At 51.2% G+C, this 13,163-nt stretch overlaps 1 protein-coding gene across 1 annotated transcript in view; it reads left to right on the forward strand.

Moving 5' to 3' along the window:
• The window catches only part of col6a1 (collagen, type VI, alpha 1), a 27,391-nt gene extending 14,930 nt beyond the window's left edge, over nt 1-12,461 (forward strand). Inside the window, 11 exon segments of the mRNA XM_084481578.1 lie at nt 3,426-3,491; nt 4,870-4,881; nt 4,883-4,906; nt 5,282-5,318; nt 5,588-5,596; nt 5,878-6,011; nt 7,651-7,754; nt 8,365-8,551; nt 9,525-9,696; nt 10,033-10,062; nt 10,220-12,461. Of these exon segments, the coding sequence (XP_084337704.1) occupies nt 3,426-3,491; nt 4,870-4,881; nt 4,883-4,906; nt 5,282-5,318; nt 5,588-5,596; nt 5,878-6,011; nt 7,651-7,754; nt 8,365-8,551; nt 9,525-9,696; nt 10,033-10,062; nt 10,220-10,854 (1,410 nt within the window). The 3' untranslated portion in view covers nt 10,855-12,461.
• The last annotated feature ends 702 nt before the right edge of the window (nt 12,462-13,163 follow it).

Raw genomic sequence — 13,163 nt, forward strand, 5'->3', positions numbered from 1 at the left:
ACGCAGGTGGAGTTCTTTTGGTGACATCAGACAACCTTTTCTGAGACGTACTCATGTGGCGCAGTTTGTGTGGACATGTGGAGCTCTGTCTGAGCAGAGGTTTACTGCGGTGTTCGCGAGACATGGATTCAAACCCTGAACCTTTCGGCTGGGAGTCAAACCCTAGCCCATGGCCTATCTTGCCCCCATAAATGCCAGTGAAAAAACTTCCCCACACCCATTCCTCCTTCAAGCTCCAGAAGCCTTGGTTCATCATGGTTTATCCTAGGGAAGTGAAGAACAGAGGCCCGCCTCTTACGTGCTTTGCTTCAAACTACAGGACTAGGACTCAGAAAGTAATGAAATGGAAATATCCGTTCTGTAGTTCGATGCCAACTACGCCCAACTTTGCTCATGATCCCCAGAAATCCTTTCTGGGAGACATGCTCAATGACACTCACTAAAAATAGTTTTAGAATCCAAGGTTTTTGGAGACGTGACCAACATTTGAACAAAAGGACTATTGGTGGGGGTTTTTCGGACAGCTGGCCCCTGCCCTCTCACCCGCCCTCTCTGGGACAGTTTGGCTGTATGGAGTCTTTTAGATGGAAATAGATAATAAGATGGCATATCTTAATGCTTCTGAGCGGAATCAGAGAGAGAGACACCAGAATATTGCCTGCTGTTTCACTCCTCTTGCTTTTTTCATCAATAGACAACAGCATCGTCATTTGTGATGCACTGAAATGCCTATTCCCACTGTTCACCATTCAAACATCTTTTAGGAATCTCTTAGCGTGGATTAAAAGGATACCATTTTAATCAGGACACAAAGTCAAGAATCCCATTCAATTAAACCATTAAATTTAACTAAAATTATCTTTGACATTAACCATGTCCTAGTACAATGTTGACAATACTATACTGCTGCTTAACTTGTTTATTTAATTCCATATCTGTTTGTTATTATTGCAAGATGACATGGTAGTACCTCTGGCATGGCCCAAGGCCAGAGGACAGATACACAGTCAGACAGACTGTCCCCAGACTGATTGTCTCCAGACTGATTGGCTACAGGCTGATTGTGTCCAGACTGATTGTGTCCAGACTGATTGGGTAAAGACTGACCGACAAACAGGTTGTGACGGATGAAAAGAGGAGTCAAGCCCCAACCTTTGCACAGGCTCAGCTTTATAAGATGGACCCCATGTTGCTGAGTGATGAATGAATGAATATATATTATACATATATCGCTGAAGGGCAAACAATCACATCTGGTCCCATCTGGTTCTGTTCCATCACATGTGACCACACAAAGAATGTGTGTGTGTGTGTGTGTGTGTGTGTGTGTGTGTGTGTGTGTGTGTGTGTGTGTGTGTGTGTGTGTGTGTGTGTGTGTGTGTGTGTGTGTGTGTGTGTGTGTGCACGTGTGCATGTGCCCTTGCATGTTCACATATGTCTGCCGGATGATGTGGTCCATGTTTTATACAGCGGAGACCGTTTGAAGTATGGATTGTTCCGTAATTGAATCCGTGTGTGTGTGTGTGTGTGTGTGTGTGTGTGTGTGTGTGTGTGTTAGCTTGCATACATATGTGTGTGTGCTTCTTTGTGTTCATGCAGAAGAGTCATCTTGTGAATGCATTTTGTCTAAAACAGGTGCTTGCTATTTCCTCTTCAAGGAAATGAATCTTTCGCACAAACACATTCTCTCTCTCTCTTTCTCTCACTCACTCACTCACTCTCACACACACACACACACACACACACACACACACACACACACACACACACACTGCTCTCTTCTATTGTCACGCTGCCCCGTCTCCATCATGCAGCAGACGGAGGTGAAGCAGCAGTCCCAGCCGTTCTGGGCTGCAGCTACCACAGACCCTGAAGCTCAGATCTTGAGGCACACAGACATCGATTAGGAAGATTTGTGTAGTGACGTATGCAGACTCCAGGCTCTTAATCACATCCAGAGTAATGAAAGGGGAATAGACTCAGGGGACACACGGGACGCTTGGGTGACTGATAAAGAACTTCCCACACTATATTCAGAATAAACACACAATGCATTTTAATCACTTTTACATGGACAACTTTAACTTGCACAGCGCATACAACAGGTCTGACGGTGAAGCCTGTGGCCTGTGTCTCTGGTTGGAACGGAGGCCTCTAGCAGCAGAGGAAATATGTTCCTCAATGGCCTGAGTGCTCTCCTCCAGTCTGCTCCTTGGATCTCCACCACTGCTCTGCCAGGGATTAGTTGTGGCTCCCAGTGGAAGCAGCAGCAGCTGCAGGGCCGTTGTCCAACCAATGAGACTCTCGTTGGTGTCAGCTTTGGCCCTAGTCCTGGCCCTTGTCCTGGTCCTGGTCCTGGCCCTGGTCCTGGTCCTGGTCCTGGTCCTGGCCCTGGTCCTGGTCCTGGTCCTGGCCCTGGTCCTGGTCCTGGTCCTGGCCCTGGTCCTGGTCCTGGCCCTGGTCCTGGTCCTGGCCCTGGTCCTGGTCCTGGTCCTGGTCCTGGCCCTGGTCCTGGCCCTGGTCCTGGTCCTGGCCCTGGTCCTGGTCCTGGTCCTCATCCTGGTCCTGGCCCTGGTCCTGGCCCTGGCCCTGGTCCTGGCTCTTGCTGGCTTTATTTCACACTGTATGAATCTCTCCTCTCAGCACATTAAGCTGGATGGCTTTTTAAACCCTGGCTCTGATAAAGTATTTCTTAACTCTCTCAGTCTCATTTTGTGTCTGGTTTGGATTGGAGGGCTATAAATGTGTAAATGTCATTTTTACTCAGTTTATCAACATCTCCCGCCCCGGATCCCTCACTCTGCGTTCCTCCTGAAGATTTCTTCCTTGCTGATAAAGGGAGTTTTTTCTTGACCTCTTGGGGGCTAGGGTCAGGGGAGTGACATAAATAGTTGGTCTGTTAAGAGACTGTAATGGTGATATGCAAATAAAATTTAATTGAATTTAACTTCATAGTCCCAAATTGATAACTTAGCATTTGTTAAGTGGAAACAAGTTTTGTATTTTGTTGGATGGGAGCACATTTACTTTGTCCTTAAATTAAAAGTTCAGCATCTGTCGGTAGAATGTGAACTGCAGCCAGGGTGCGGCTCCACAATGAAACCATCAGATAATGCCATCCATCACGTTACCCTCTGAAGAGCAGAGAGCCTCTGAGATCTGGAGATGAAAGGGTTTAAATTCTAGGAGACAACCGCCTTCAACGAATCCACGGATACCTGCCCTGCATACCTGTATGAGCTGGCCCCCGACCCCTGACCCCTCAGCCTTTCCGCTGTGCTGAGTCCGCTATATATCATCTTGTCATTCAATTGTGGAATTATTGTTATTGTTGTCATTTTGTTGGCTAACTCTCTCTCTCTCTCTCTCTCTCTCTCTCTCTCTCTCTCTCTCTCTCTCTCTCTCTCTCTCTCTCGCTCTTTTAGAACAACCTTCCGGGGGATCCAGGACCTAAGGGCGCTAAAGGTCACAGAGGAGCTGAGGGAAGAGCGGTAAGATCTGTGTGTGTGTGTGTGTGTGTGTGTGTGTGTGTGCGTGTGTGTGTGTGTGTGTGTTCCAGATGTGGGTTACGGGGACACACCTACAGAGTGGACCTGATGTTTTAAACACAACCTCTTTAAACACGTGAACAACAACAAGCTGCTGTTCCTACACAACAGGACCAGCCTGGTCCCGCCCCCCGTAGGAGGTCCGCACGTTATAGGAGCCAGGTTCAGAGTGTTGCTTCATCATCCCAGGGTCACGGGGCTTTAGACATGTGAGAAGGTTCGGTGGACGCCAATCAAGTTGTTCTTTTAACCCGACCCTTTACCCGCAATTTTTACTGCATTCCTCCTCCTTCCACTTCCTGCCGTTGCCTTCATTCTGTTCCTCTGGCTCTGGGTCTTGTTCTCTTTCCTCTCTCTCTCTCTCTTTCTGGCTTTGGCGTTCCTCTGTATCGTTCATTCTCTTTCCTCCTCCTCCTCCTCCTCCACCTCCTCCACCTCCTCCTCCTCCTCCTCCTCCTCTTATGCTCTGACTTGTGGCTCTTTGCTGCATATTTCTGCATCAACATTTTTGAATTATGTGTTTGTGCCGTAAAATCCTCCTGTATGCAATTAACTGTCTTCTACCCTCTCTTGCTCTCTCTCTCTCTGTGCAAAACTAGAGACACACAAAGTACGTGCGTCTGTGTGTTTGTATTTGTATTTGTGTGTGTGTGTGTGTGTGTGCATGCTCCTGGCGTCATTCTCAGCAAGAAAAAATGCTCTTAAACTGAATTCTGTGCCAGTTAAAACAAAACAGATGTTTTCATTTCTACAGAAGAGGGAGGAATATAAAGGTTTGGCGGGGGAGTGCTGAAAGTCGTATGCAAGAATTTCTTACTGTGGCGGTAGAGCAATGCAACCAAATTTGTTGTTGGGTGGGTGCGTGAGTGGGTGTGGATGGGCGGGTGGGGGTAGATGTGGTATTCTCGGTGGTTGGACGCCTCTCTGGTCGGTTGCGCACTTTAAGGAGTAACGGTTTCCTTGGACAAAAATCGTTTACCTTTTCTTTCATAGATTCAAGTGAAAACAGACTCACTCATTGTGGTCGATTACTCACACTCAGAAAAAACTAATCCATTGAAGGATTTACTGTTATAAAAGTATACACTCATCTCTCTCTCTCTCTCTCTCTCTCTCTCTCTCTCTCTCTCTCTCCCTATCTCTTTCTATCTTATCCTCACTCTCCCTCCCTGCTTATCTCTCTCTCTGTCTCTCCCTATCTCTTTCTATCTTATCCTCCCTTTCCCTCCCATCCTCTCTCTCTCTCTCTCATCTCATCTCTCCTCTCTCTCTCTCTCTCTCTCTCTCTCTCCCTCCCCCCCTCTCTCATCTCTCTCTTCAGGGACCACCAGGACCCTCCTGGACCAGCAGGAACTGATGTGAGTGTGAAGGCCTTTTAATCAGTGTTGCCATTACCCCCCCATCTCCCCCCCCCTCCACCCTCCAGTCCATTGATGTTATGGCAGTGAGAACTGAAGTTCATTAGCTTTGTGTTCGTATCGGGGGTCCTGCACCCCGAAAAGTGATACTCAAAGCTTTGAAGGTGGCGGCATGCTGGGTAATTTCCTGACTGTCGAGGCTCTCCCATTGGGTGAAAGTAAATATATGCATTTGAGGGCTCTGCATTCCACCTTAACTGGGTTATGTAAGGCCGGTGTTATGATCCGGTCGACCTGCCTGCCATATGGAATGATAATGGCTATAATGTTATGGAACGTAATAGTGTATGATTATTACGTTCTCCTCTTTCCCAGGAATGTGAAATTCTGGACATCATCATGAAGCTGTGCTGTAGGTTGCCCCGGACACAGCAAACACAAACATGGCCGTGACCTTAAAACACCCCCACACACACACACACACACACGCACATGCACATGCACACATATGCACACAGACACACACACACACACACACACACACACACACAGTCAATTAGTACCTGACTTGCACAAACAAGAAGGGAACATCACAGTTCAGGCTGCGGTGTGAATCCACATTAACATGTTTTTTCTTTGTCCTTGTTGCTCTCTTCTTGGGTGACCTCTCTTCCCCTTCAGCTTGTTGCGGTGAGTCTGCATGTACACACCCACACAAATACTTACACAATGAACACATGGTAATTATTAGGACTAATTAGACCCCCAGACTCTGTGGCTAATGGGTTTCCTGCTGTGTCTGTGTGCATGTGCGTGTGTGTCCATGTGTGTATGTGTGTGCTTCCAGTGCAGGAATATAGCCATTGAAACAATTAGCCTATTTGTCTCTTTGGACAAAAGTGTCAGCTAAATAAATGTAAAGTAATGCAATGTGTGTGTGTGTGTGTGTGTGTGTGTGTGTGTGTGTGCAGAGTGTAAGTGTGGGCCTCTGGACCTGGCCTTCATCGTGGACAGCTCTGAGAGTATCGGCGCCTCCAACTTCGCCCTGGCCAAGGACTTCATCATCACCGTCATCGACCGTCTCATGAAGGACCAGCAGATCAAGGTACGGCCGTGGCTGTTACCACCTACCGCTGTTAGCCCCCACCGCTGTTAGCCCCCACCGCTGTTAGCCCCCACCGCTGTTAGCCCCCACCGCTGTTACCTCCCACCGCTGTTAGCCCCCACCGCTGTTAGCCTCCACCGCTGTTAGCCCCCACCGCTGTTACCTCCCACCGCTGTTAGCCCCCACCGCTGTTAGCCTCCACCGCTGTTAGCCTCCAACGCTGTTAGCCTCCAACGCTGTTAGCCTCCACCGCTGTTAGCCCCCACCGCTGTTACCTCCCACCGCTGTTAGCCCCCACCGCTGTTAGCCCCCACCGCTGTTACCTCCCACCGCTGTTAGCCCCCACCGCTGTTAGCCCCCACCGCTGTTACCTCTAGGGTTGCCAACCGTCCCGTAAAATACGGGATTGTTCCGTATTTGGCAACTAAAAGACCTGTCCCGTAATGAACTGATACGGGACGCACTTTGTCCCGTATTTTGGGGTCGTAATCGCGTGAACGCGTCTGCCCGCGATCGCGCATAACTCTCCCCCCCCCCCCCCCCCCCGTCAACAACCTGGTCTGCCCGCGATCGCGTATAAACCCCCCCCCCCGTCAACAATCTCGATCAAGAGGTGTCCCTTATTTGAAACTCTGGGAGTTGGCAACCCTAGTTACCTCCCACTGCTGTTAGCCCCCACCGCTGTTAGCCCCCACCGCTGTTAGCCTCCAACGCTGTTAGCCTCCAATGCTGTTAGCCCCCACCGCTGTTAGCCTCCAACACTGTTAGCCCCCACCGCTGTTACCTCCCACCGCTGTTAGCCCCCACCGCTGTTAGCCCCCACCGCTGTTACCTCCCACCGCTGTTAGCCCCCACCGCTGTTAACCTCCAACCCTGTTAGCCTCCAACGCTGTTAGCCCCCACCGCTGTTACCTCCCACCGCTGTTAGCCCCCACCGCTGTTAGCCCCCACCGCTGTTACCTCCCACCGCTGTTAGCCCCCACCGCTGTTACCTCCCACCGCTGTTAGCCCCCACCGCTGTTAGCCTCCAACCCTGTTAGCCTCCAACCCTGTTAGCCTCCAACGCTGTTAGCCCCCACCGCTGTTACCTCCCACCGCTGTTAGCCCCCACCGCTGTTAGCCCCCACCGCTGTTACCTCCCACTGCTGTTAGCCCCCACCGCTGTGCCTTTAGGAATGGGGATAGCTGCTAGCAGTGACCATGGCTTTTAGCAATGTTGTACGCCGTTAACAACGCCTGTGAGCAGACTTCTGTATAAGATTTTCAAAAATAGTCCAGTGGGAATTATTTTGCTGTTGTTCCGCTGACCCTCCCTTTCCTTGGAGGGCGTAATTAGTCAGGGTGGGTCAGACTCATTAAGAAAGGAAATACAAACACAACTGCTAGACATAAACGAGCCAGCACACACACACACACACACACACACACACACACACACACACTTGGAAATCCCTTACAAACACACATCCAGACAAAACATCATATTTGTTGAACAATTAGTCAAACAGGAATAAGGTACACACACACACACACACACACACACACACACACACACGCACACACACACACACACACACACACACACACACACACACACACACACACACACACATAGTGACCGTGTCCCCCTCCTCCTCAGTTCGGCTTCAACGAGTCCCGTGTGGGCGTGGTCCAGTACAGCGGGTCGTCCGCCCAGGAGGTGGTGCAGCTAGACGACCTCAAGTCCCTGACCGAGCTCAAACAGTGAGTGCACGCACACACACACACCCTCACGCACACACACACACACACACACACACACACACACACACACACACACACACACACACACACACACACACACGCACACACACACACACGCACACGCACGCACGCATACTCACACGCTGTCTCAGACACTCACATACACACACACACACACACACTCATGCGCTCTCACACACACACACTCACTCACTCACTCACTCACTCACACTAACACACACAAACTCACATACACACACACATACACACACACACACACACACACACACACACACACACACACACATACATACTCACACACACACACACACACACACACACACACACACACATACATGCACACATACTTACATGCACACACACAAATACTCACACGCTCTCTCACACACACACACTGACTTTCGTTTCTGTGTCTCTTGTCTCCCTCTCCCCCCCTACCCATCTCCCTGCCTGTCCCTCTGTGTCTCCCGTCTCCCTCTCCCTCTCCCCCTCCCACCTGTCTCCCTCTCCCCCTCCCACCCTGTCTTCCTCTCCCCCTCCCACCCTGTCTCCCTGTCTCTCCCTCCCCCCTCCTCCCGTCTCCCTGCAGGGGGGTGCGGGACATGCGCTGGTTGGCGGAGGCCACCTACACCGGGGAGGCGCTGCAGTTCTCCCTGGACCACATGATCAAGAACATGAAGCGGGAGAACCGCGTGGTGCTGGTTCTCACCGACGGACGCTCAGACATCACCCGCGACAAAGTGCCGCTCAACACGCTCTGCGGCAAGGGCATCCGGGTAGGAGACGATCGGCGGCCGTACTCCCCGTCGCGAACGGGGACCGCCAAACAGCCGCCTCTGCGCTAGTCCCGCCCACGGTCAGCACGTCTTGGGCAGAAGGCATGCTGACCGAGAGCCTGAGCCCGGGCCAGACACTTTGTCTTCTCCTTCATGGCCACGGCTATGTTGCTCCGAAGGCCTCTCGCTGTCTCTCTCGCAAGCCAGCGCGTTGGATTGATGTTGTCTGGCAACCCAAAACGTCCAATAATACGTAAAACGTTCAATAGTATGTTTTTAACCCTGTGAGTCCGTATTTAGACATTATACGTTTACGTTTTGTTAAAGTGCATTTAGGTTGAGATTTTGGACCAGGACCCAATCAGTAGCACTGACTTCTAAACCACGACATCTCTCTTAATTTAAAATGAGTTGTTTTTACAGTTTGGTTTTCCTTTGAAGGAAGGGACACAGGTTCAGATGGTTGTACGCAAGAAAATAATGGATGGATTATTTGAGTGGCTAAGGCGCCGTCAAATAGTAACATCTCTTTGCATGTTTATTGCATGAGTCCTAACCTCAGTTGAGCCACACATGCATACCTGGAAAGCTAGAAGGCATGTCTCACATACTAGAAAGCATGTGCGAGTGATTTGAAATACTATGCAGCAGACCTACGGGGCAGTATAGTGTACCTATAGAGTACTCAGAGACGTCGCCTTATATTGAACCTCAATGAATTACCACGGATACAACACTTCCAAACAAATCGTCGCGGGACACTGAAGTAAACATGAGAGTTCCCCACAGGGACTGCTTAACCCTGTCCTCCTGCCTGCTGACAGCGGGGTAAAACAAACGCACAGCGGGCCTTTAAGTGGCCTCATTAGCTGCCCTGGTTCGCTTGTTTTTCTTGCATGAAACCAAAAATAAACCCCTCCCCACCAGTGATTGAAGTGTTTTGACTGACATGCGGTGCGGTCCCGGCGGTCAGGTGGGGGGTCTGGGCGTGAAGGACTACTCGGGCCGGATCCCCAACAAGGAGCAGCTTGGGGATGTGGTGTGTCAGAACGACCCCAAGCCCGGCTTCACCTTCGTCCTGGACAACTTCGCTGAGCTGCTGGACGACACCTTCCTGCAGAACCTCACCGCCAACATCTGCAAAGGTCTGGGTGCACGCACGCACACGCACACACGCACACACACACACACGCACGCACGCACGCATGGGTGCACATGCACGTGCAACTTCACACATGTGAACACACGTGTGCGCATTCAGACACACACACACACACATACACACACGTGCACATTCACATACACACACACACACACACACACACACACACATATACGCAAGAAAACAGACAGATAGACACTTGTGCACATTTGTATGCACACACACTTTTCTTTATTTTGTGTGAAAATATTATCAGGCAATGTATGATTATTGTAACTATTATAAATATTTCTTCTATTCTCTTCCTTGACAACTACAGACAAGAAGTGCCCAGACTACAAATGTCCCAGTAAGTCCCCTTTTCCCACAAAAGCTCCTTTCTATCTCGTTGTATTTGCTCACTCTTCTACGTTTGTTATTCTCCATGAAAGAGATTTCTTCTGGTTCCTCATTAACAACCTTTATTCTCCCACCCCCCCACACACACACACACATACACACATCAGTCAACTTCGAGGAGAGCACCGACATCCTGCTGATGATGGACAGCTCGGCCAGCGTGGGCCAGAAGAACTTCGACACCAGCAAGGTCTTCGTGCGCCGGCTGGCCGAGCGCTTCCTGGCGTCGGAGCAGGTGGGCCGCCCCACCGTGCGCGTGGCCGCCGCCCAGTACAGCCGCACCTCCAAGCTGGAGCAGGACTTCACCGCCAACCTGACGGAGCTGGCGGCCCGCGTGGACGAGGCGGCCTTCCAGAACGACGGCACGGACATGGTGGAGGCCATGCGCTTCTCCATGGAGCGCTTCGGCGGCGGGCGTGGTGGCGGGCGCGGCGACGGCAGTGGCGGGCGCGCCAAGAAGTTGGTGCTGTTCTCGGACGGCCGCTCTCAGGGCATCACGCAGGCGGTGCTGGAGAAGCGCGTGCGCGAGCTGGAGGACGGCAACGTGGAGCTGTTTGTGGTCGCCGTGGGCAGCCAGGTGAACGAGGCCAACCTGCGCACCCTGGTGAGCCGCGGCCGGCCGGACGACATCACCTACGCCCAGCGCCACCTGCTGCGCATGGCCGACTACCCGTCGCTGCTGCGGGGCGTGTTCCACCAGACGGTGTCCCGCCGCGTGTCTCTGGCCCGGGCCAGGCAGTAGACCCCCCCCCCCCCGACCCCCCCGCCCCCCCCAAGCCCCCCCCCGCCCCCCCCCCCCCTCCTCCCTGCCCCTCCAGGACCCCCAGGGAGCCCCCACATCCCCCGAACACGTTTTAGAGCGTCTTCAGGACTTTTACTACCCTTTCACTCAATTACTCCTTAAACACTGTGTCCAGGTGGTTTTTTTATCAATGAAATAAAGGATCAAAATAAACTACAAATTCATTCAAATTGACAGAGCGGGGGGGGGGTCAAGTGATTGTGTGTTAGGACGGGGGTCTACGTTAGTCTAGATCACAGCTCGGGTCTTGACGACATGAAGGAATCCGCTCCACAGTTCATTTTCTTGAATGTTTGCCGTTATCATGCCCCCCCCCCCCCCCCCCCGGCATCCAATCACGTTGCCACGAATCATCCTATCGTTCCCTGCTCCCGCCCACCTTGCCTCGACCTGGCCAATAGGAAGAGGAATGGACCGGTCTTAGAGGCAGGTCTAGCGGGAGCAGATGTGGAATCAGAAGCTGGGTCGAGGAGTGGGCGTTTCTTCCTTCATGTCGTCAGGGCCAGAGCTCCCTCCTCATCGTCAAGGCTCCGCATGCAGGGGTTCCTGATGCGGAGCCTCTTAGATCTCTCTGAGAGCCCACAGGGGAGAACAGGATGTGACATCATCACACATAGGCTTACTAACCAAAAGAAAAAAAACGAAAAAGGTGGAGAAAGGGGACGGGCCCTGTGGAATGTTTGGCGGCGCGTGCATGAGTGAGGTTGTGTGCGCACGCTCGTACCAAGTCGTGCTCGTGGCCTTGGGCTCGCCACCCTTAATGTACGCGTGTGCCTGCGCGTATGTGTGTGTCTGTGTGTGTGTGTGTGTGTGTGTACCGAGGTAGTGTTTTAGGGCTAGCCTCAAGGGGTATTTTGTTCATTTGAAACACTTCTCCAGGGGTCGAAGGGTCAGCAGGAACAGGCAGGGAGGCTGCTTTGTGTCATATGTATGTCAAACATACGTGCACTCCCACACACACACACACACACACACACACACACACACACACACTCACAAACTTCATCTGTGAGGTCTTTGGACAGCATTTGGAAAAAGTCGCATAGAGAATAAATAGTGGGAGGCCCTCACACGTTCACACATGAACACACATACACACACACACACTTTCTTATACGTGCACACACTAAAATAAAACACATGCACATACGGTCTCTCGTACACACACACACAGACACACACATACACAAACAGTAAATCATACACAGACCTATAGTAAAACATACACAGACATCTACACACCCTATTACACACCCTCACACTTTCCTTACACAAACACGCACACATGCACACACACACATACACACTCACACATTCACCAAACACAGGCAGAGGCTAACCCAAACACGCGACACACTGTTCAGGTCATTGTTACTGTGTTTTCTATGTCTGTCGTTAGCAGAGGCTCCCAGGGGCCTCTGCGCTGGTGATGTATTATCTGTGGTGCTATTGGAATCAGACCTGCGTTGTCTAAAAGAAAATACTTTACCTGGGGAGAAACCCCCTCAGTCATGCTCTAGGAGGAGCTTCAATAAAGACGGCCTTAACCCCCAAAAGTCTCTCTGCCCCTTTGTTCCTATTGGTCGTGAAACACCCCGCCCACAGACATACCGTATGCATTCACACACACACACACACACACACATTCAGTCATTCAGTCATCTCATCCACAGCGACTTCCAAGTTGCGTTTGAGAACAGTCAAAGCCTACAATAAAATTTGGACGTAGAGGCAAAAGTTTCCGGAAAGGTTCAGAATCTCTACAAACTGCACAGGGCGCAGTAGAGTATGGGGACCAGAACAAAGGGTTGGATAGTAGAGGATATATCATGTGTAACCATCACAGTGATTAAACGATCCTCGCGCCCTGCGGCAACAAACACTAAAGCGCCACTGAGGAATGTCAGGCGAGGTTAACGGCCAACCTCCACCCACGGGCGCAGCACACTGGCCCCGACCTGCTGTCGTTGGTGTTTGTTGGGGCAGCAATTAAAGAAACGTGTATTTTGATGTCAACAACCGAAATTGTGTTTTGTTGGCAGGTGAATTGGAAATAAATTGATGCATTATGTCGATGTTTACGATGAGCCTCATCAGAAAGATGTGGTTGTAAACAACAACCCCCCCACCCCCCAACCCCCCCCCCCCCCGAGATGGGATCCAAGATGGGCTTCCATGAAACAAATGAAGCCGCGTTTCGGCAATAAATTTTCGGCGTTTCGGCATTTATTGTCTGGAGCCATGGCGAC

The sequence above is a fragment of the Micromesistius poutassou genome (assembly GCF_964030765.1).
Source record: "Micromesistius poutassou genome assembly, chromosome: 16".
Lineage (NCBI taxonomy): Eukaryota > Metazoa > Chordata > Actinopteri > Gadiformes > Gadidae > Micromesistius > Micromesistius poutassou.